Raw genomic sequence first — 26,444 nt, forward strand, 5'->3', positions numbered from 1 at the left:
ACCTCATGGATATGCATGGAGATGTGTGCTAGGTACTTCCTTTTAAGTGGACATATATATCATGCAATAAAGACTTCAATAAGTAAAGCGCTTAGGTAAATTGGGTTCAAGCTCCAATGTAACAATAAACCATACAGTCAAGAAACCAAGTCCCCAAAACCACGTTCAAAACCACTGGTTGGATCCCAATTCAATGGGCATAGTAACTTCCTTGTATTTAACTTACTTCCCCATGCATATAACCCTGTTATAGAGCAACAGAACTGTACTTTAAATGAGTTGGGTGCGTCTCTGCTGTTTTGGTGCTGAATTGTCCTACTGCAGCCAAACATTTGTAAAACATGTCTGAGTAATATATGTCGGCTGGAAACTCGACTAATGCATCCTTACTTCAGATAAATGTCTTGTAGTATCTGCAAAATAGTGATGAAAAACTTTCAGAGTTGCCACAATAGATTTAATTCATATTTGTGATTTTAGTGGATAGCCATCATTACTGACAAAAGTAGATTTGTCTGGTCTATTTTTATGATAGTTGCAGATTTTTATGTATATATATCTAACATATCCAATACAACAATACTTATGTATATATACTTTCTCATAAATATTCTTCGGAAACTATACCAAATATTCCTCATTATCATATTATTCTTTCTAACTACCACATAGACTTATTCTATCATTATAGCTACATTTATTATCCCATTATCTCATGGATACCTCCCTGGGAACATCATATTCTCCTCCCCAAGTATATGTTGTGGTTTAAAACTACTCTATCCAAACATCAATTTTTGAAATGGCCAGGGATAAATTCTACTGGCCATTCCCCTTGGCATTAATTAGTTGTAGAGTCTCCCCTCATTTGTTGTGAATTGGAAATGCACTAATAGATGGTCCATTGATTATTCATTAATTCTATATAGCACACATTTCCTTAGACTTTCCCATGATCCCTTTCTGCAATTATTCCAAGCCAACACTTTGTTGGCTGATTCAAGCCACAAAAATATTATAGTTTTTATCGGACAACTTAACTTCCAAATTACATTTCTTTTCGCCTTCCGAGCTCTCAACTACCTTTGCTACATAACCCAATTTAGTTCTATACAGTCTTGAAGCTTTATTCTTTGAACATATTATCTCATCCTTTAGTTTTATGGCATTATGTTTGAAATTGGCAATAAATTGTTTCCACTCTTCTACTAAATCCATGTGAAAGCTTAGATGTGAATTATGGGTGCATTATTGGTTTTATGGTATAGAATTTTATTTTGCAGTATTAGAACAATGTTGCATAAAATGGATGCATTTTTGAGAAGCAAAGTATTGGAAGTGTTATTTTTTAAAAATCTTTGAAAGTGAAGCATCACGAAAGTTTCTATTATAAATATATACATATAAATATTATATTGCATATATATTTAGAAAAAACATCAAGAATACCAAATTAGTTGTAGAAGATGTGAAAAGATGCATATTTGTACATAAATCAAGATAGAAATGACATTCATTGTACATGAATGATTAATTATTTGAGTATCAACCATCTAGAATTTAGATTCTATCAATTACACACAAACATATAAATGTTTAATTCATATAATAGAAAGTAAGTCATTAACTTATGGAATGAAATAGGTTATTTAGCAACTGTCAACAATAACATGACCAAATAGTTATGTTTACAAAACAGGTCATCTACACGCTGACATGTGAAGACTAAAAGGTCCAAAACAATAAACTAAGCTAGTTGCTAAACACCTCTCTACAGAAGAAGTGTTAACCAATTGTGAAGGCATCCATGTTGCCAAATATCATAACTATGGGGTAGCATTGTCATGCATGTTCCACCACTCCTTGACAAATAATGTTCCACCATTACTTATATCAAGATTCTCATCATTAGTATCATCCTTCATTCTTCTCCTCTTGTCTAACCTTTGCCTCTACCTCAATTCTCTAGGGACATTAGTCGACACTGCCCAATTTTGATCAGACTACCTTATCCAAGTCTTCAAATAAGGTAGAAAATGCTTACGAAAACTGATCAATTATTTTGGTTTGAGTGAAGGGTACATTTTTGCTAAGGCCGTGACAAAGGAGTTAACAATCAACACCACCTACTCTAGGGTATATATAGGGCTTGGTGCTCTTGACTAAATGCCAATTGCATACCCTTATACGTGATAGAATCTAATGAAATGCCACAATCACATTGATCTTGAAAACTTGAAAACTATTAAGTATTTTGAATTTTGAATGGGATATGAAATTTTATTTTCTCCATAAGAAGTTTGATGAGGTTGGAACCACTCTCAAACATCCTAAAATAATTAATAGTAATGTTAAAAATTTAAAAAAAATGTGAACTTTTATTTTAAGAATTTAACATTACCATTAGAGAACATTTAGGAGGCATCTAGGGAACATCCAAGGAATGCCTAGGAAGAATCCATGAAGTGGGACGAGAGTGCGATTGGTCACATGGTAGTTCCAAATTTCCAGGTACTATGCAAATTGAGGCTGAAGCAAAACTTTTGTTTTTGGAAACGTGATTCCGGAGATGCTCTGGCCATAGTTTTGCAGATGCACAGTTTCGAAATCTAATGCAGTGCAAAAGGTTTTGAAATCTAATGCAGGGGAAAAGGTGGGGAGAGGGGGTGCAGTTCTTGCAAAATTTTATGAAATTTTGAGAATAGAGAACTGTTTTTATAAATTATGATAGCCTATAATTATTTAAATAGTCTAACCAAGGGTTTTCCCTATTTTTACTTTACGTCAGTAATTTTCCAAACCATACATTTACCTACCAATGGAAAAGTTATAGCTAATACCCATTAGGCTTTTAGATAAAAGACCACTAGAAACCTTTATATTATGAACCTTTCGAGATTCAAAAAGGACTGATTTCATACCCAATTATTGTTGATTGATTATTTGCCGATCATTAAAGTTCTATCTCATAATTCCTACATTTGCTTTCAAGACTACAGTAAGCTACCCAACTTCTAACTACTAATTTCTTGGATTATGACTCTATTTTAAATGGCCGATGAAACTGGTGCAAGTGATTGTAAGATTGCACCTATTCGCTATGTTTTTTTCCTTATAATTTTTTAACATTAATATATAAATTCATAATTTTGACAACATAACTGCTAATTTTAATTAGTTATACATTAGCATAAATCCATTTTAACTACAGATCTATCAAGTGCTGAGAGAAATCAAATATCTTGAGGTGCAAACCTCTTTTTTGAGTGAAAAACTTGGGGAAAGGTTTGCACCTCAACAGATTTGATCCCTCTAGACGCTTGATAGATCTAGGGTTACGATGGATCTAGGCTGGTTATATAATATTATATAATATATATATTTGTATCTATGTCTCTTTCTTATTCTCTCTCTCTATATCACCCCCCAAGCATACACACTCTCTCTCCATATCTATCTATCGCTCTCTCCCTCCCCCTTCCTCTCCATCTTTGTCTCTTCCCCTTCTCTCCCTCTCTCTCTTCCCTCCCACTCTCCCTCACTCTCTCTCCATCTTTCCTTTGTCACTCCCCCTCTCTCTCCACCTTTCTCCCTCTATGCCTTTCTTCTTCCCTCCCACTCTCCACTCTCCCTCACTCTGTCTCCATCTTTCCCTTTTCACTCCCCTCTCTCTCCACCTTTCTCCCTCTATGCCTTTCTTCTTCCCTCCCACTCTCCACTCTCCCTCACTCTCTCTCCATCTTTCCCTTTTCACTCCCCCTCTCTCTCCACCTTTCTCCCTCTATGCCTTTCTTCTTCCCTCCCACTCTCCACTCTCCCTCACTCTCTCTCTCCATCTTTCCCTTGTCACTCCCCTTCTCTCTCCACCTTTCTCCCTCTATGCCTTTCTTCTTCCCTCCCACTCTCCACTCTCCCTCACTCTCTCTCCATCTTTCCCTTGTCACTCCCCCTCTTTCTCCACCTTTCTCCCTCCATGCCTTTCTTCTTCCCTCCCTATCTCTCCCCCTCTAACTCTATCTCTCTCTCCTTCTCTCTCCGTCCTCCAAGTATGTCACTATCTCCGTCCCCCTCTCTCTTAAATCTGATCCCATTGTATTGTGTTTAAGAAAGTATCTAAATTAACAACAACAACAAAAAACTCAAATGGTTGTAAAATATTAAACCTATATTTTGGATCAATCATGTCTAAGAAAATACAATAATAAAAAACTTAAAAAAAATCATACACTATCTTTCCGCTATTGTTGGATCCTTAGTTAAAATGGATCTATGTTAGTTCTCAAGAATATTATTTATATTAAAATAAATTTCACATCTTTATATATAAAAGTATTCTCATTTTTAATTTTATTAAACTTTTGATTTAATTTTTATGTGTTCATATTTTTAATATATGTGAAAATAGAGAATTTAAATAATTGTAAAAATAATTATAGTTTTTTTCTTTTAGATTTAATTACAAAAATGTTATAAAATTATATTAAAATAAAATATTTTATAAAATATTTTGATTATAAAATAAATTATGAGTTTTTGGTATAGGGTATTGATAAATCATAATATTGTAACAAAATTTATTTACAAATTAATAATATCCATAATAAATATCCATGATTAAATTTTTATCCTATTATAATTTTTTATCAAACTTAAATTACACCCATACATCTACTATATATATTAGTTTATAAAACACATTACTGTCCTGAGTGGTTATATTAGTTTATAAAACACATTACTGTCCTGAGTGGTTGATGGTAACATTAAACAGTGACCTTTCTTTGAAAAAAAACCATTAAACAGTGACCTTTGAAAAAAAAAAACATTAAACAGTGACCTTGTTGCCTTCCACCGTAGCTTCATTATGACGGGGAAGTAACCGCGCAGACATTTAAAATTAGAAAGGACAACTCCACTGAGGAAAGGAAAGTGGGTCGATACTTCCTACCTTGTTCCTCTTGTTCTCGTCAGCGGAGGGAAGCTTCAGAGCCCTTTCCTGGGCAACTGCTGCAACAGGCCGCATGGAAATAACCGACCACTTTCCTATCTTCCTTCCCTTAAAATAACCCTGGCAACACATGAATTCATTCATAAGTTTGAGAAGCATTTAATTCGTGTATTTGATTATGGAAAAAATGAAGATGCCAATCCGTGCCCCATCAGTAAATCAGATCATGCAGTTGCAATTGAAGAACACTACTGAAACGTCTGTGCTGTATGGTGTTTATGTTGTATTCCAACTTGCAGTCTTGGCGTCTCTGCTGAACACTTATTCTCACTCTCCCTCTCAGCAGCACAAGAGTTGTGGAAACGGCATCTCCTGGGTTCCTCTGCATGTCTATCTCTCTGCTTTTGTGAGCCTTTCCACCCTTCTTGCTCTCGCCTCCGCATTCATGACAGAAACCCACCTGGACTTCATACAAAGCCAGGAAACCCTCTTACAAAATGCTTCTGGCGATCTAATAAGTACAGAGGATGAAGATATTGTTGGATTTAAAGACGTCTAATTACAATAATTGAGTTGGACATGCGTGCATTATGATTATGATGTGAAATACTGTCAGCAAGATTACATTTATGTAGTGATTAAAATATGTCAAATAATGTGATTAATTAAGTCATGGCATTATACGTATTTAAATAAAGGATTTGGATACAAATACATATAGAATAAAATTAAACAATTATAATTGTTAATGGACCGATTATAGTTGATTAAATAATAGCAGTAATAAATTTGAGCTGAATAAGGAAATCAGAATCTATTCTGATTGATTGATTGATTGATTTCAAAATCTGAAATTTCAGATTTCTTGACAGACTTGTTTCAGCTAAATTTCAGCTGCCCTAGGATTGGGGTTTTGCACTGCTATAAAAGGGCTGAGTCTCCAAGGCTTGCAATCACTCAGAAAAAATTGTCTGCTCCATTGAAGACTAGGTACTCTGTCATTTAGGATAGCCAGAGAAAAGGATTGCAAGTTCTTGGAAGGATTCAAGAGCCAACAACTCAAGTCAATACCAGGAGCCTTTGAAGATGGAAAGTAAGTTCCGCTGTGCATTGATTTTGATTTCTTACGAAGGAGTAGATCTTGGTTAAGGGTTTAAAGTAATTAGGAAAACCCATAATGTAAATCCATCAATTGGTATCAGAGCCTAGCTTCATGTAAGGACTGTCTCTCCCGATAATTTCTTTGAAGAGAAATTATTATTTCAGGGTTTGTATTAAAATAGACCCTTCGCTGTTTTTCTGTCTTCCTCTGGGCGAGATACTGAGTGACTGAAAATCCAAGTTGGCGATTTGTCTTCATCCTTAGGTTTGTAACGCACTGAGTCTGTGAACTTTAGCGTTGTGCTGGAATGACTTCCTCCTATTCTTACTGCCAACCTGCTGGAATTGTTTGACTGTGGGAGTCTCATGAGGAACGCCCGCTCTGTTTACAATTCTCATTTCATATCAAAGTCAAAATTTAAATTTGGGGTTTAGTTGCCATGTTTGGGGTGTGTGCAAAAGAGGTTTAGTTGCCATGTTTGAAGTGTGGAGTGTCACACGGATAGGAAAGATCTTAAATTATTAAACTCGGCATTTATTTTTATGATTCAATTTGTTACTGCTGCCTTGGAAGAGCCATAACCAGGTTATGCCATCATGTCATGTTTTGGGTAGTATTTGCTTTGTGAGCTGCGTATATTCTTCATGGAGCAGTAAATATATCTTTAAGAACTTTGATAATAATTAATACTGGAAAGTTATATTTTTCATTATTTCAAAAGGAAGACAATTCTGAAGCGCATTACAGATAACTCAGTATTAAAGTTGGATGGATACAAGGGTGTGGTTGCAACTTCGGTCTAAGAAACACTTTGAAATACAGTTGACCTAGCTATTTGTTATTTACTATAGACGATCAACCTCTTCAACATCTCATTATTCATTTCGGTGATTATGATTATAATTAATGATAAATTAGTTGCTTCATGCATTCCTCATTGCATTCATGAAGTTTTTCGTTGCATCAATGGCCTATTTACGTCGCTGTCTGCAGCGGTGGAACTGCACATAAGGCTATTGACAGTGAACACCTATGGCAGATTCAGGCCCCAATTGCTTCTTACTTTCTTTTTATGCATACAGTATACCCCATTTTTTGACAAAGCTTAAGAAAGATGCCAAGAAGAAAGCACATGTATCTTGAATCACCTAAAGCGTGTTGATTGACAATGTAATATAATAAATCTAGCTGAGTCGTGGCATGTTTATACAGTACATAGGCCCCACAGTTCATGATGGAAACTCATCCAGATCTCTTTTGGCGGTATCCAGTTAAATTTCTTTCATGTTCTCATTTCCAGAGCTCGCATTTTAGTTGTTAAGGGCTTTAGTACTTGCAAGGCTAAGTTCGTAAATCAATTAATGCCACTTCAAACAACCCACATATGGAAGTTTTTTCTTTTCTTTTAGCTCATTCTGCACAGAGATATTTTATTGCAGCTAAAATACTTTAGCGGTTTGTAAGGAATCATTTGTTGTATTTCTGTCAGTGTAGAGTTGAATTTACTATGGAAGACGCTTTATCTAATTTCGTACAATGAAATTTACCATGATTGTAATTTAGGTTATAATAATTATAATTACTATAATTACTATAATCACTATGCTATATTTAGGATAATTATTAGGATTTAGATATTATTTAAAATTGGTATTAACACCAATTAAAGGGTATAATACTGAATTCTAAATTGATCACAATTATGGCATAAAAATTTGTATTAACGTTAATTACTGATATAATACCAAATTCGGATTTTATCACAATAATGCTAATTATGGCATAAAATTTGTATTAACGTTAATTATTGATATAATATTAAATTCGGATTTTATCACAATGATGCTAATCATGGCAACCATAAAATTATTTAGTATTCTCTAAATAAATTATTGAAGCATTTCTAAAAGGTAATCATTGTAGAAACTGCTAAAGTTTTACTAAAACCTAATAATTATTTTTGATGAATATAGTTGACATATTAAATTTAAAAGTGTTATAAGATACTGTATTCTATATAGGACGAGTAGATTCTATAGGTACGTCCTAGATTAGGTTTTAGACATAATTTTTGAATCTAACTAAAGACGGTGTTTGGTATACATGTGTTGTTTTCGCATGAGTCAAGCATTGATGTTCGCAAACGAACCGCTCTCTGTAAGACGATTGCAAGGATGACTCATGACAAGTTGAAGTAACGTGCTGGCAATGGACGTGGGTGTTAGCTTTCCCAAAGGAGGGTTGGCGCCTGCTAAGTTGTTTGGTGCATAAGGGTTGCCTGAAGGTAATGATTGCACCCAAAGGTGTTTCATTACTGAATGGTGTTTTGGCTAAAGTTTTAATTGAGCAAATAGTTTTACACATGCCTTTAGATAGATTTTAGAATTATGATTAAATCGTGACGCATCGTATCTAAATTATTTCCTTGTTCTTGAATTTTTCAGATCCAAACATAATGTTAAGTCTAAGTCAGATTAAGCCTCTCATGGGGAACAATTTCAAACAGTGGGAGGAAAAGCTGAAATTAGTCTTAGGGATCATGCAATTGGACACAGCACTGAGATTTGATCGCCCCAAGCCTAATAAAGAGAGTGAGGTAACTCCTCAAGAGAAGGCTGATATTGCTAGATGGGAGCATTCAGATCGCATGTGCATAATGGTGATGAAGCAAACGATCCATGAGACTTTTCGAGGCATCATACCTGATACAGAGACAGGCGCTATTGAATACATTAAGGCCCTTGAAGAAAAATTCACAAAGAGTAAAAAGACTGATGTGAGTACACTCTTTGTGAAGTTGGCAACAATAAAATACAAGGGAAAAGAAGGGGTTAGAGAGCATGTTATTGAGATGACAAGACTTCAACGTGCCTTGAAAGGGCATAATTATGACATCTCTGATGAGGTTCTCATTGAGTTCATTTTTCTGTCTCTCCCGTCTAACTTTAGTCAATTCAAGATGACTTATAATTGTCAAAAAGAGACGTGGACATTACCTGAGTTTGAGGCTCGGTTGGTGCAAGAGGAAGAGAGACAGAAAATGACTAAGGGAGAAAGTGCTCATGTAGTAACATCTAATCCTAAGGGTAAAGGCAAGAAGCGCAAGTTTACTGCCAAGGAAAAGGGACCTACCAAGGTAGCTGCAAACAATGCCGCGCAGAAAAGCAAGAAGGAAGATACTTCTGCGAAAGCAGGAGAAAGGAACTGTTTTTTCTGCAAAGCGCCAGGACATACAAAGAAATTCTGCACCAACTATCATGCATGGTTGGCAAAGAAAGGTATGTCTCTTGCTTTGGTTTGTTCTGAAGTTAATTTAAGTTCTGTATCTAGATATACTTGGTGGATAGATTCAGGTGCAACGACTAACATCAGTATGTCGATGCAGGGTTGCCTAAGCCATCGCAAGCCAAGTGAGGCAGAGCGCTACGTTTACGTAGGAAATGGCAATAAAGTAGAAGTGGAAAGCATAGGAAAATTTAGATTATTATGTAAGACAAGATTTTATTTAAGTTTTGATGCTTTAGTGGTTCCATCTTTCAGAAGGAACCTAATTTCTATATCTTATTTGGACAAAAATGGTTATGTATGTTCATTTGGTAATGGAAATTTCAGTTTGTGTCAAGATTCTAAGCTTCTTGCTTCTGGTATCCTGTCTTCTTATGATAATCTTTATTTTCTAGATATAGACACTTCACATTCAGAGGCACTGCATATAGATAATAGAAAACGTAAATTAACTTGCGAGAAATCTGCAACATTATGGCACAAGCGATTAGGACATATCTCTATGAAAAGGATAGAACGTCTTGTGTCTAATGAAATTCTCCAACCTTTAGATTTTACAAACTTAAGTGATTGTGTAAATTGTATAAAGGGAAAACAAACTAATAAACGTAAGTATGATGCAAAAAGGTGTAATGATGTCTTAGAATTGATTCATACGGATATCTGTGGTCCTTTTCCAAAGGCTACAAGAAATGGTGACCATTACTTTATCACATTCATAGATGATTATTCAAGATATGGTCATATTTACTTAATAAAAGAAAAGGCGGAAGCATTAGACGTGTTCATAAAGTTCAAAACGGAAGTTGAGTTACAACTTAACAAACGTATAAAGTCCATTCGTTCTGATCGTGGTGGTGAATACTACGGTCGTTATGATGGATCAGGAGAACAACGTCAAGGTCCCTTTGCAAAATACTTAGAGGAATGCGGAATTGTGCCTCAGTATACGTTGCCAGGTTCACCTGCAATGAATGGTGTTGCTGAGCGACGAAATCGCACCCTTAAAGACATGGTGAGAAGTATGATTGCTCGTACAACTCTACCTAAGAATTTGTGGGGAGAAGCCTTAAAGACTGCAGCATACATACTTAATAGAGTGCCTACTAAAGCAGCTAACAAGACCCCTTACGAGTTATGGGTTGGGCGCAAGCCTAGCTTGAATCATTTGAGAGTTTGGGGATGTCCATGTGAAGCTAGGCCTTATAAGCCAAGCAAAAAGAAACTGGACGAAAGAACCGTTAGTTGTCACTTTATAGGCTATTCTGAACGATCTAGGGGGTTCAAATTCTATAATCCAACAGAACATACAGTTTTCGAGTCAGGAAGTGCAAATTTTTTTGAGGATAATGAGTTTGTGGGGGGAGATATGACAAAAGATAGTATTTTTGAAGAAGAAGAGACGAATGCGAATGAGACTATGGACCAAAGTCCTAGTTTTGTTCAAATTCCGATTGCGTTTAGAAATACATCTTTTGACAATGTGCAAACTTCATCATCCCAAACAACTCAGTTAGAAACTCAACATGGAATAGAGAACACAAATGGACCTGAACCCAACCCAAACCCTCACATTGACATGACAAATGTTGATGGCCTAGGGCCTGTGGGAGAGTCAGAAGTTGGTAATGATGTTCTTCCTCCTGTTGAAGATCAAGTTGTAAATGAACCTCAAGAAAATCTAGAGCCTGTGCCAATTAGGAGATCTACTAGAGAGAAAAGATCTACACAATCAAAGGATTATGCATATCTTCAAGAACATGAGTTTGACATTGGCATGTTTGAAAATGATCCTGTTAATATCAAACAAGTTGTGGAAAGCTCTAACTCTCAAATGTGGATTAATGCCATGAATGAAGAGATGAAATCTATGTATGACAATGACGTTTGGGATATCGTTCCGTTGCCTAAAGACAAGAAACCCGTTGGTTGCAAATGGATATTTAAGACTAAGCGGGATTCTAAAGGCAATGTTGAAAAATACAAGGCACGTCTTGTTGCGAAAGGTTTCACACAGAAAGAAGGCATTGATTATAAAGAGACTTTCTCTCCAGTTTCATCGAAAGACTCTTTAAGGATTATATTGGCGCTTGTAGCACATTATGATTTAGAACTTCATCAGATGGATGTAAAGACGGCGTTTCTCAATGGTGACATTGATGAAACGATCTATATGAAGCAGCCAGAAAACTTTGTATCAGGTGATGCAGGGTCTATGGTTTGCAGACTTAAGAAATCTATCTATGGGCTAAAACAAGCATCTCGACAATGGTATTATAAGTTTCACCAAGTTATTAGCTCATTTGGTTTTGAGTCTAACATAGTAGATGAATGTATATACCTTAAGTTCTGTGGGAGTAAATTTATTTTCTTGGTTTTATATGTAGATGACATATTGCTTGCCAGTAACAACAAGGACATGTTGCATCAAACTAAGAATTTTTTATTTAAGAACTTTGAAATGAAAGATCTTGGTGATGCATCATTTGTTCTAGGGATTGAAATACTTAGAGATAGATCTCAAGGTATTCTGAGGTTATCCCAGAGGAACTATATCGATAAGATTCTAACAAGATTTGGCATGCAAAATAGCAAACCAGGAGATACCCCTATATCAAAAGGAGATAAGTTTAGTCTGAAACAATGTCCCCAAACTGACTTAGATAAAAACCTCATGAAAGATATTCCCTATGCCTCAGCCGTGGGTAGCATCATGTATGCACAAGTATGGACGCGTCCGGATATTGCGTTCATTACCGGAATGCTAGGGAGATATTTGAGTAACCCAGGTATGGAACACTGGAAGGCAGCCAAGCGAGTGTTGAGATACCTAAAGAGAACAAGGGACTATATGCTCACGTATCGGAGATCGGAACAGCTCGAGGTCATTGGATACACCGATTCTGATTTTGGAGGATGTGTCGACAGCATGAAATCAACATCAGGATACATCTTCATGATGGCAGGTGGTGCTGTGTCATGGAAGAGCGTTAAACAGTCATTGGTAGCCTCCTCCACTATGGCAGCTGAATTTGTTGCATGTTTTGAAGCATCTAATCATGGCGTATGGCTGAAGAACTTCGTCACAAGTCTGAAAATTGTGGATTCTATTCAGAAACCACTCAAATTATTATGTGACAACAATTCAGCAGTGTTATACGCATCCAACAACCGAAGTTCGTCAAAGTCGAAGTACATTGACATTAAGTTTTTGGTTGTAAAAGAGAGAGTGCAGAATAATGAATTATGTATAAAACACATAGGTACAGACTCCATGATTGCGGATCCTCTTACTAAAGGATTACCACCCAAGAAGTTTCACCAACATGTTGCTTGTATGGGTGTAATATCTGTTTAGGATAATTAGAAAAATGTGGGAGTCTGAATATGTTTTAAGTTCTGTTTTTTGATGTTCTATGTAATGCAATTGTAAACAATTTTGATGATATATACAAGTTGCATTCAGTTTCAGTTTCATTATTTCTTTCTTTAAAGTTTAAGTTTTTGGCCTCGTACAGTAAAGTAAAGGTGACTCAATTAGAAATAGGCACGTCTAATCACACTTGCGTGTAATTTCTAAACTATATGTCCAAATCAGATTCATGTCATTCAGTTATGTTGGCAGCGTGATTTATGTCAGTTTAGTTGCGAATAAATGTGACAAATGCCGCTTAAGTCCTTTGTTAGCATAATTGATGGACGAAATTGTTTAAGAAATACGATAAGTAAAGACAGAAAAGTTGCATGCAATAAAGTTAAGGATATATAATCAAAAGGTTGCACTTGTCCATGTGGGAGATTGTTGGATTTAGAGACGTCTAATTACAATAATTGAGTTGGACATGCGTGCATTATGATTATGATGTCAAATACTGTCAGCAAGATTACATTTATGTAGTGATTAAAATATGCCAAATAATGTGATTAATTAAGTCATGGCATTATACGTATTTAAATAAAGGATTTGGATACAAATACATATAGAATAAAATTAAACAATTATAATTGTTAATGGACCGATTATAGTTGATTAAATAATAGCAGTAATAAATTTGAGCTGAATAAGGAAATCAGAATCTATTCTGATTGATTGATTGATTGATTTCAAAATCTGAAATTTCAGATTTCTTGAGACTTGTTTCAGCTAAATTTCAGCTGCCCTAGGATTGGGGTTTTGCACTGCTATAAAAGGGCTGAGTCTCCAAGGCTTGCAATCACTCAGAAAAAATTGTCTGCTCCATTGAAGACTAGGTACTCTGTCATTTAGGATAGCCAGAGAAAAGGATTGCAAGTTCTTGGAAGGATTCAAGAGCCAACAACTCAAGTCAATACCAGGAGCCTTTGAAGATGGAAAGTAAGTTCCGCTGTGCATTGATTTTGATTTCTTACAAAGGAGTAGATCTTGGTTAAGGGTTTAAAGTAATTAGGAAAACCCATAATGTAAATCCATCAGATATAGCAAGCGGACGCTCTCCATATTCAGGTTGTTTGAGTTATAAGGACTATTTTTCGCCTTACAGGGTCGCTCTCTCGGTTTATGTGCTTGTCTCCTTTGTCCATCTCTTCAACACATCCAAGCGTTTACTCTGCTGAATTCTCGCTCTCTTTTGAATCTTGATTCTGCTCTCTTCTCCTGCACTGTCACAGAGATTTGTGATAACATATGTATGAAATTTGCGTAAATATGATGTTTAGGGTTATCGAGCTTTTTCTTTGTTCACTTCCGATTTCTATCATTCGTTGGAGCGTATGTTTGGGGTTTACTCAATTGGCTTGGATGTGGTCGATTTCTTTGAAAAAGTTTTTTTAAGAGAGAAATCTATATATGGTCGAAGTCTTCAGATTACAATATGGTCAAAGTCAGTCAGAATATGGCTGAAGCTAGATTACATTATGGCCGAAGCCAATCAGAAATACGGCGAAAGCCAACTGATTATACGGTAAAGCTGTCATACATATCACCAAAGCGAAAGGTCCTTCGCAGTGATCGAACTCGACTGGGGAGCCAAAGCCATCCGCCACAGCAGTCATATCATGCACTCCGGATGCAATTTCTTTGAAAAAGTTTATCTAATCTTCTTTAGCATGCTCTTTTAAAAATTCCAAATTTGCCAGGTCCGCGATGTATTATGGTTCGTGCTCATATTTTCATGAAGTTGTGGGTGTTTAGATTCAAATTTTCCAGATTCACGTTGGTTTTTATTCATTCACGATAATTACATGTAATATTTTTATTTTTATTTTAAATATAAAATATAAAATTATTAAAGTAATTATATTAAAAAAGATATTATTTTGCATTTAAAATTGATGGTGTATATATAAAAAATTAATTAATTTGATGATGATAATGATGATTAATCTTTATTGTCAATAGGGTTTTTGATAGACGGTTATCGGTTATTTAGTGCTTTGTTAAGGCACTCTTTGATGTGAAGTCACAGGTTCAATTCAAACATGGTTATCCGGTGCTTTGTTAAGGCACTCCTTGATGTTTAGTGCTTTGTTAAGGCACTCTTTGATGTGAAGTCACAGGTTCAATTCAAACATGGTTATCCGGTGCTTTGTTAAGGCACTCCTTGATGTGAAGCCAACCGTTCAATTTGGTCACAGTTATCCGTTATCAGGTGCTTTGTTAAGGCACTCCTTGATGTGAAGTCATTGGATCAATTCCTTGCCTGATCGGGATGATATATTGTTCAAGTTGAAAATGTAGTCCTACCTTACAAAAAAAGGTTCATAATTAAAGGTCATTAAAACCAATATAGTTTGTTGGACCTTTAGAAGGTAAGAGATTAATTGAGATTGTTTAATATTTTATTTCTATGATTAAAAATAAGGGAGACAAGCAATCAAGTCAAGAAGGTTGATAGTGTGGCAAAGGTTTTGGAAATATGAAAGGATATGAGTGAGAGCCATGTAATCCAAAACAAAATGTTTTTATCTTCAACCCTCTTACTATGGACAGTTTCACATTTCATTTCTGAGCTCATGAAAATTAGTTCTTATCTTCACAATATTCATTTTCTTCTTAGTAATTGTCAAGGCTCCAAAATATGAAAGGATGTGAGTGAGAGCCATGCAATCCAAAACAAAATGTTTGTCATCTTCAACCCTCTTACTATCGACCAACCCTCAGTGTCACATTTCACTTCTGAGCTCATGAAAATTAGTTCTACATTTCATTTCTGAGCTCATGAAAATTAGTTCTTATCTTCACAATATTCATTTTCTTCTTAGTAATTGTCAAGACTGAAAGATAAAAATTGAAAATTATATGAGCATGCTAAATATTTTATTGGTAAAACAAAACAAAAAAACCTACTCCAAACCATGATTGTATTATTAATCTATTTTATATAATTTTTATAGATTTAAAAATAATAATTAAATAATCATATATTAACTTAATATAATATTTTACAAAATTAAAATAAAATGTTATTAACTTAAAAAAATTATATACATATAAATATATATAAGCATAAATCTATTTTAACTTTATATCCCATCAAATATTAAAAAATAAATTAACATAGTTTTTTTTTAAATAAAATATCAAATATTTACAAGTTAAATGAAAGTATAAATAAGTTTATTATAAATAAAAAATTATATTTATATTTATTATTTTAAATTTTTGTATTTTAAAGTTTTATATTTTATTTTACTCAGTGTCAAATCTAGCTGGCTAGTATTGAAAGACATATTTCATACATGCCTCCCACATAATGAGATGGATCTAGTGCCAAAGATCCAACTCTTGAATTAGAATGATTTATATCTAGTGCCAAAGCTCCAGTTGCATTAGAGTGATCTAGATCCAGTCCCAAAGATCCAGCTCCTCTTGAATTTTCTGATGATTAAAGCCTCCTCTTATATGCATAGGAAGGTTTTTTTGGTTGATCAACAGATTCGGTTTCCCTATGGGTAGGTTGAGACCATGTGGACATGGATGTTTATGATGTAACACCTCCTAAAGTAATAGAATGGCACTACCTAAACTTATAAAAAAAAGTTTTTTATTTTATTTTATTTTCACGTTATAAAATAGAAAGAAAAAAAAAGTTCATTTTGTAATTTTGTAATTATTTATATAACTTTTTTTCTCCTCTTTTTTTTTTAATTTAATTTTATCATTTTGCTGGAAAATTACAAATTTTCTTGACCTTATGTGTTTCTAATTTGTTGCTAGAGAAACTAGACCAATGACATAGTAACTATTTCTCGAGTAGTCTCCAAAAAAAAATAAAGAATGATACCATTAATATAAAGAGGATAAGAGTTTTCTCAACATAGGAAAAACTAGTGACAAGTATGATACTAAAACAATGTACCAAAAAAGGGATAGTTGTTCTAGATGTGAGGAAAGTCCACAAAGCCAACAAAAAATGAATATGTAAACATCATATGCATGGAAACAAGTAAAGAAACCTGAGAATTATGAAGATAGAGAGGTGTTGAAGTTGGTGGGGTGGTTTGCATTCTTGTAATGGGTCTTCACTATTGGGCTTGGAGGAAAGCCCATTTCAAGATGAGCAGGGCTCTCTTCAACATCCAACAACAATAGCTTCAACTCATCCAACCTGTGCAGAATGTTGTCCATAACCTCTTATTTATCCATCAACACTTTATTTCCACCATTTTTCACCCCCATTAGAAAGGATAAATCTTTTTGGGCTAGAGTCTCGCTCTCCTCCTAAAGCTGAGAGGCGAAGAGATCTTCACAAGAGAAGTTAATTATGGAGGAAGGAGTTTTTTACCCTTCATTATTTAGATTGCTGCTAATTATTTCCTAATACGTTTGACATGGAAGGGGAGAACCATTAGGATACGAGGAAGGAGAGAAGCAATTCTAGAGAGGTAACTTTATAGCCACACGCTATAGGAGTTTTGTAGCGATGATGAGCCATAAGTCAGTTTGAAAACCATAGTGATAACTAGTTTAGACTTGCCTTCAACCTAAATTTTGGAGAGATTTAGTTTAAGGACTTACAGGAGACTAAACTTTAGGGCATAGAGTTTGGTTTTGGTATCACTATTTATCCCCATGTGGCATGCATAGAGATAGAGGATCGCTCCCAAGTTTGAATGGAACATGCCATTGAATTTAGCCTAGCCACGATTGCCTTTCAACTCACTGTCAAAGTTGAGCTTAATAAAATTCATTGAAGGGTGATGCCAATGTTGCAAAGAGAAGAGAAGAGGTTTGCTAATAAAATGAGAGGATGCAGTCATGTTTGGAGAGAGTTGCAATTCTCTTAAGATTGGAACTTCTTCTTGAGTGACTTCTTACTCTGAAGATGACTAAGAGGAAACAAGAATGGCTTCTTAGATCTACTTGAAGAGGAGGTTCTAGAGAGAGTCCATTGATGAAGACAAGCCCCTAAAAATTCTATTGTTGCATTCTTTCTAGATTGTTCATAGTAAGAAACATGGGAGTAGATTCCAAGCTTTGTTGAAAACCAGGTTCAAAAAGGGGGAAGATCGTAAAGAGGATAGAGTGTTAACGATACATATGGGGTTGTGACTGGTATGATGAAAGAGAGCCAATGATGTTTTCTAGAGGCCATTAGAGACTTGATAGAGATTTAATAGATGTTCATTGATTTCCTATGAATTATGACATAAAAAACATAGGGAGAGGCCTTCAAAGCCTTTTGAGAGGAGCCTATCCCATGTTATAGTTTTCCTGTGAGCATGAACCCAACAAAATTGTGCTACCTTTGGCAATAATTTTTGTTCCCAGATTTGAGACCAGATTTGCAAGCATGGGATCTGATCATTTTTAACTTCTATTTGATATGCCTCATTGATAGACAAGGTTCCCTTAGAGGTGTATCCCCCATCTTAATTTTTCAGGATCCGTCAGAATGAGAGATGTGTCATTGCTGGAGAATTTTGTCAAGGCTACCCTAATCTATATGTGATGGCACGAACTCCCATGAATATTTGGACTTCCAAGCACGCTAATTGGTTTTCACTAACTAGACACTCCAATAGTATGCTACTAAAATAATTTAATGAGACTTTGTAATGCAGTTGAGGTCATTAAGCTCGGTTTCAAAGTCAAATTTGGAGAATTGATGCAATGAATCATCCTAAAATTGAGCAATTATGTTATAAAAGACTTCCCAGAAGTAGTGGTCTTGGATAAGTTATTTGCATTTGCAAGCGAGGTTCCAGATGGTCGACCCTGTGGGTAAGTGTTGCATCTTAACACATTTTTGTTTTTTGGGTATATTATCATAGTAATTTCTATTCCATATTTTACGCTAGACTTCACTACCACCTTGGAGCTAATGCCCCCCAAGTTTGGCACCTAAGATAGTGCTAAGAATCTTTGGATCTCGCAAGTTGAACCCACTCCTAGCTTTGGAAAGGCATAGTTTCCCCTAGGATATCAGAGCCCATTTCCTTTCATAGAGGCACCCTCCCGCACCCCCCCTCGCCCAAGAAAAAAAAAAGTATGTTGAAGGGACGAGATCTAACTTATGGTGCACTTCAAAGCCATGAGGGCCAATAAGAGGTAAATGAGAAAATCATGAAGGACCAATTTGAGAAGCACGAGGCATCTAGGGAACATCCAAGGAATGCCTAGAGAGCATCCATGAAGTGTGACGAGAGTGCATTTGAGCACATGGTAGTTCCAAATTTCCAGGTATTGTGCAAATTGGGGATGAAGAAAAGTTTTGGTTTTTGGAAGCGCGATTCCGGAGATGCTTTGGCCATAGTTTTGCAGGTGCGCAATTTCAAGGTCTGATGCGGGGGAAAGGGTGGGGAGAGGGGGTGCAGTTCTGACAAAATTATATTAAAATTTTAAGAATAGAGAACTATTTTTATATAATATGATAGTCTATAATTATTTAAATAATCTAACTAAGGGTTTTCCCTATTTTTACTTTATTTCACCAATTTTCCAAACCATACATTTACTTACCAATGGAAAGGTTATGACTAATGCCTTTCTTTTTCTTCTTTCCTAATCCAATCCTCTCTAAAACCCCCTTGGGTTATTCTTTAACTTCTTTCATTCCCTACATCATAAATATTCATTATTTATCATCATTCACAAGCTTTTTAGCTATAAGTACATGTCCAAACACATGCATGTTCCTCAGACTCTAATATATTTCTTCCTAACATGTCCAAACACATGCATCTTCCTCAAACTCTAATTAAGGATAAAAAGTACATTAATATCCATTGAGGAATTGATTTATCCAATGTTAACCTTCTACATCAAGATAGCCATCTATAAGACTAATTTGTAACTAAGCTTTCAATTTTCTCATATAGCCACCCTTAGTGTAGTCTAAGATCATATACCCATTAGGCTTTTAGATAAAAGACCACAAGGAAACATTTATATCGCCAACCTTTCTAGATTCAAAAAGGATTGATTTCATGCCCAAGTATTGTTGATTGATCATTTGACGATCATTAAAGTTCTGTCTCATAATTCTTACATTTGCTTTCAAGACTACAATAAGCTACCCAACTTCTGACTACTAATTTCTTGGATTATGACTCTATTTTAAATGGCCAATGAAATTGGTGCAAGTGTTGTAAGATTGCACTTATTCACTATGTTTTTTTCCTTTTAATTTTAATTATTATAATTTTATAATCTCTTAATATTAATACTAATTGTAAACTCATAATTTTGACAAAATTACTACTAATCTCAATTAGTTATATACCAGTCTAGATCTATCTTAACCACGGATCTATCAAGCACCGAGAGAGATCAAATCTATGATCATATACCTATTAGACTTTTAGATAAAAAAAACCACTTGGAAACCTTTATATTGTCAACATTTTGAGATTAAAAAAAAAATGATTTCATGCCCAAGTATTGTTGATTGATCATTTGTTGATTATCAAAATTCTATCTCACAATTCTAAATTTGTTCTACAATAAGCTTCCCAACTAGAGATCAAATCTATGATCATATACTTATTAGGCTTTTAGATAAAAGATCACTTAGAAACTTTTATATTGTCAACATTTTGAGATTCAAAAAATATTGATTTCATACCCAAGTATTGTTGATTGATCATTTGCCAATTACCAAAGTTCTATCTCATAATTCTACATTTGTTTTCGAGACTACAGTAAGCTTCCCAACTTCTGACTAATAATTTCTTGGATTATGACTCTATTTTAAATGTCCAATAAAACCAGTGTTAGTGTTTGTAAAATTACACCTAATCACTATTAATTATTATAATTTTATAATCTTTTAACATTAAATATTTGTAAACCCATAATTTTGACAAAATTACTGCTTATCTTAATTAGTATACATAAACACAGTCTAGAATGCCAATATTCTACAACCCCAAAGTGGAAGTTACGGTCATGAGTGGTTGATGGTAACATTAAACATTGAACTTGTCTTCTACCGTAGCTTCATTATCACGGGGAGGAAATGAAAGTGGGGCGATACTTCCTCTTGTTCTTATTTATGTTTCTATTATTCGTTGGAGCATATGTTTGGGATTTACTGAATTGGCTTGGACGTGGACAATTTCTTGGAAAAAACCTAACCATATTTTGGCATACTCTTTTAAAAATTCCAAATTTGCCAGGTCTGCCATGTATTATGGTTTATTATTTATATTTTAAAGTGATGATGTATATATGAAAAGGTAATTAATATGATGATGATAATGACGATTAATGTTCATTAAAATTAATATGGAGATTAATTGAGACTCTTTAATATTTTATTTTTATGATTAAAAAAGAAGGGAGAGCAGTGATTTGACTTAACAAATCAAAAAGGTCGATAATGTAGCAAAGGTTTTGGCAATGAGAAAGGATATGAGTTAGGGCCAAGCAATCCAAAAGAAAATGCTTTATCATCTTTAACCCTTTTCAACCCTTTTATTATCGACCAATGCCCAGTTTCGCTTTTGAGCTCATGAGAAATAGATCTTATCTTCAAAATGTTCATTTTCTTCTTAGTATTGGTCATGACACGAAGGTAGTTTCACTTTTGAGCTCATGAGAATTAGTTTTTATCTTCACAATGTTCATTTTCTTCTTAGTATTGGTCAAGATAGGAAGATAATTTTGGGATTCAGGGCGATCGAGAATTGTGGTTAGCAAGATTCGGCTGATCACCTCTTTATAATACCTTAACTTTATTTCTCCCTCTAACTCATTATCATCCCACAACTTATCCTTAAATTTAAAAGTAATAGTATTTTTAATACTATTCTTATTCTCCAAAATAATCTCCTCGTTTATTTCTCAATAAAACCAAAATTGAACATCTTCATACTAACTTATCTTTAATTAATTAATATAATATAAAATTTTAATAATAACTTATAATAATAATAATTTAATTATAAATTTATGATCATGGTGAAATTGAAAATTAAATTGATTGGTAAGATCTTTTATTAGGAAGACCAAAAAACATGCTCCAAACAATGATTGGATTACGCATCTATTTTATATCATTTTTATAGATATATAAATTATAATTAAATTTAACATAATATTTTATAAAATTAAAATGAGATATTATTAATATATATATATATATATATATATATATATATATATATATATATATATATATATATATATTTATTAAAAAATAAATTAACATAATTTTAATTTTTAAAAATTAAAATATTAAATTTTTGAAGTAGCTAAAAATTTATAGCTAAATACAAAAAGAACTATACTAATAATATATAATTTTTTAAAATGGAAATATAAATAAGTTTATTATAAATAAAGTTTTATATTTATATTTATTATTTTAAATTGTTGTATGTTAGGTCTCTATGATACTAGTGATTTCTCCATTACTATTGTCATTGTAGTCTTTATTGTTATTGTTGTGCCCCTGTTATCCCCATATTGTTATTATTGTGCACCATAGAAGCCCATTATTGTTATTGTTGTTCCCTTATATTATTATTATTATATCGGCTTTGATTATATTGTGACCCCTTAGACTCCTATATATAGAAATGAGGTTTTATCATTTGTATCATCCAAGAATTATTCATTTGTGTAATGTAAAGAAGGTTGCCCCCTCAACGAGGCTGATTTTGAAGTTGTTGATCTATCTTTTCTTCTATTTTATGAGCTGGTTTCATAACATTTGGTATCAGAGGTTTGGATTCTAGGGTTTCGCTGCTCCAAACAGGTCATCGTGAAATTTTCACTATAACTTCTTTTTCTACGACGTTTCAAAAGATGAAATTAAAACCCATTTGAGTCGAAATCTCGATGAACCTCGGTCTGAATTTCAGATCTTTTTTCGCTATATTTTCGAATATAGGATCCAAGAAATTTAGGGTTTTTGCAGGCTCCCGAATTATATCTCAAATAGGCAACCTGGTGACTTTCTCTCTGAGCATCAGATTGAAATTTCATAAAAAGTTACAAAAAGAGGACGACCTATAGTGTTCTGTGTATTAGTTTCAGGTCCTAAGGTCGAAATAGTGACACGTGGCACTTCATACAAGTTTGCTCTATTGAACGAGTCTATAATAAAGTCATCGTAGGAGATTTGACATAACTATTCCTTGGAGAATTCAACCTTGATCAGACTTGCGGGGTTGAAAAGAGGATTCAGAGGGCTACCGCAAGATGCAATTTCAAAATTTGAAGATCCAAAATTACAGAGATACAACAGATTCAATATCGAGCTCCTACAAAGTGAAAAAATGTCTGTAGTTTTTTTTTTAATTTTGCATAACATTGGTTTGAAAAATTAGTTTGAAGGAATTCAAAGTGCGTAATGAAGCAAATTATTATCATTAATTGATGCTCTGAAGAAAGAAAATTGAAACACCTAGTAAGCAACCTGAAATCTCTAGCATGACTCATGAAGAAGAGAAAGAGATGCAACATGATATATCAAAATTACGAGACCAAGTGCAACAAAATTCACTCTCAGAAAAAGTAACATAAGCTAAGATGGATGGCATGGAAGCTAAGATAGATGGTTTAAAGAAAGACATGGAAGCTAAGATGGATGATATAGAAGAAAACTTAAAGGCAACATGGAAGAGATGAAGACAGATTTGACAAATTTGTTACAATAAATGCTCACTAATGGCAAAAGGGTAGTAAAGGAAAACAAAAGAAATGTTAATCATGATTTCATAGACTCTAACGGTGGATTGAAGACCCACCATGTTCCAAATATCGATATGAGGAATTCTGATTGCAAGGATCCCGTAACATGGATACTACAGATGGAGCATATTTCGATCTCCATAATGTGCAAAACACACAAAAGGTACACATTGCAACTTTATATTTGGAACCAAATCAGTTTGTATGGTATCAATGGATTTTCTCTCGTAAACAAATTGTCACTTGGGCAAGTTTTACGGAAGAAATGATAGCGCATTATGATGTTTAGGGTTATCGAGCTTAAACAAATGGTTGAATCATCCTAAATATTTTTATTTATGTTTCTTTGTTCACTTCCGATTTCTATTATTCGTTGGAGCATATCTTTGGGATTTACTCGATTGGCTTGGATGTGGTCGATTTCTTTGAAAAAGTTTATTTAAGTCACTCTTTGATGTGAAGTCATAGGTTCAATTCAGACATGTTGGTGCTTTGTTAAGGCACTCCTTGTTGTGAAGCCAATCATTCATTCAGGTGCTTTGTTAAGGCACTCCTTGATGTGAAGTCATTGGTTCAATTCCTTGCCTCATCGGGATGAAAAATTGTTCATGTTGAAGATGTAGTCCTAACAAAAAATTGTTCATAATTAAAGTTCATTAAAACCGATATAGTTTATTGGACCTTTAGAAAGTAAAAGATTAATTGAGATTGTTTAATATTTTATTTCTATGATTAAAAATAAGGGAGACAAGCAATCAAGTCAAGAAGGTTGATAGTGTGGCAAAGGTTTTGGAAATATGAAAGGATGTAAGTGAGAGCCATGCAATCCAAAACAAAATGTTTTTCATCTTCAACCCTCTTACTATCGAAAGTTTCACATTTCACTTCTGAGCTCATGAAAATTAGTTCTTATCTTCACAATATTCATTTTCTTCTTAGTAATTGTCAAGGCTCCAAAATATGAAAGGATGTGAGTGAGAGCCATGCAATCCAAAACAAAATGTTTGTCATCTTCAACCCTCTTACTATCGACCAACCCTCAGTGTCACATTTCACTTCTGAGCTCATGAAAATTAGTTCCACATTTCATTTTTGAGCTCATGAAAATTAGTTCTTATCTTCACCATATTCATTTTCTTCTTAGTGATTGTCAAGACTGAAAGATAAAAATTGAAAATCATATGAGCATGCTAAATATTTTATTGGTAAAACAAACAAAAAAAACCTACTCCAAACCATGATTGTATTATTAATCTATTTTATATAATTTTTATAGATGTAAAAATAATAATTAATTAATCATATATTAACTTAATATAATATTTTATAAAATTAAAATAAAAGAAACCTGAGAATTATGAAGATAGAGAGGTGTTGAAGTTGGTGGGGAGGTTTGCATTCTTGTAATGGGTCTTCACTATTGGGCTTGGAGGAAAGCCCATTTCAAGATGAGCAGGGCTCTCTTCAACATCCAACAACAATAGCTTCAACTCATCCAACCTGTGCAGAATGTTGTCCTTAACCTCTTATTTATCCATCAACACTTTATTTCCACCATTTTTCACCCCCATTAGAAAGGATAAATCTTTTTGGGCTAGAGTCTCGCTCTCCTCCTAAACCTGAGAGGCGAAGAGATCTTCCCAGGAGAAGTTAATTATGGAGGAAGGAGTTTTTTACCCTTCATTATTTAGATTGCTGCTAATTATTTCCTAATATGTTTGACATGGAAGGGAAGAACCATTAGGATACGAGGAAGGAGAGAAGCAATTCTAGAGAGGTAACTTTATAGCCACACGCTATAGGAGTTTTGCAGCGATGATGAGCCATAAGTTAGTTTGAAAACCATACTGATAACTAGTTTAGACTCACCTTCAACCTAAATTTTGGAGAGATTTAGTTTAAGGACTTACAGGAGACTAAACTTTAGGGCATAGAGTTTGGTTTTGGTATCACTATTTATCCCCATGTGGCATGCATAGAGATAGAGGATCGCTCCCAAGTTTGAATGGAACATGCCATTGAATTTAGCCCAACCACGATTGCCCTTCAACTCACTGTCAAAGTGGAGCTTAATAAAATTGATCGAAGGGTGATGCCAATGTTGCAAAGAGAAGAGAAGAGGTTTGCTAATAAAATGAGAGGATGCAGTGATGTTTGGAGAGAGTTGTAATTCTCTTAAGATTGGAACTTCTTCTTGAGTGACTTCTTACTATGAAGATGACCAAGAGGAAACAAGAATGGCTTCTTAGATCTACTTGAAGAGGAGGTTCTAGAGAGAGTCCATTAATGAAGACAAGCCCCTAAAAATTCTATTGTTGCATTCTTTCTAGATTGTTCATAGTAAGAAACATGGGAGCAGATTCCAAGCTTTGTTGAAAATCGGGTTCAAAAAGGGGGAAGATCATAAAGAGGATAGAGTGTTGACGATACATATGGGGTTGTGACTGGTATGATGAAAGAGATCCAATGATGTTTTCCAGAGGCCATTAGAGACTTGATAGATATTTAATAGATGTTCATTGATTTCCTATGAATTATGACATAAAAAACATAGGGAGAGGCCTTCAAAGCCTTTTGAGAGGAGCCTATCCCATGTTATAGTTTTCCTGTGAGCATGAAGCAAAAAAAATTGTGCTACCTTTGGCAATAACTTTTGTTTCCAGATTTGAGACCATATTTGCAAGCATGGGATCTGATCATTTTTAACTTCTATTTGATATGCCTCATTGATAGACAAGGTTCCCTTAGAGGTGTACCCCCATCTTAATTTGTCAGGATCCATCAGAATGAGAGATGTGTCATTGCTGGAGAATTTTGTCAAGGTTACTCTAATCTATATGTGATGGCATGAACTCCCATGAATATTTGGACTTCCAAGCACTCTAATTGGTTTTCACTAACTAGACACTCCAATAGTATGCTACTAAAATAATTTAATGAGACTTCGTAATGCAGTTGAGGTCATTAAGCTCGGTTTCAAAGTCAAATTT

At 34.3% G+C, this 26,444-nt stretch overlaps 1 protein-coding gene across 1 annotated transcript; it reads left to right on the plus strand.

Annotated features, from left to right (window-relative positions):
- Positions 1-4,951: 4,951 nt before the first annotated feature.
- Positions 4,952-14,130, plus strand: LOC149256612 (uncharacterized). Its single transcript, XM_089455419.1, has 3 exons — positions 4,952-5,501; positions 13,638-13,689; positions 13,789-14,130. The coding sequence occupies exons 1-3, from the start codon at positions 5,127-5,129 to the stop codon at positions 13,926-13,928; spliced, it is 567 nt and encodes a 188-aa protein (XP_089311545.1). The 5' UTR covers positions 4,952-5,126; the 3' UTR covers positions 13,929-14,130.
- Positions 14,131-26,444: the final 12,314 nt, after the last annotated feature.

Source organism: Pinus tabuliformis, chromosome 7, assembly GCF_031772625.1.
Source record: "Pinus tabuliformis cultivar Carrire ecotype Pingquan chromosome 7, CPIR1, whole genome shotgun sequence".
Taxonomy (NCBI): domain Eukaryota; kingdom Viridiplantae; phylum Streptophyta; class Pinopsida; order Pinales; family Pinaceae; genus Pinus; species Pinus tabuliformis.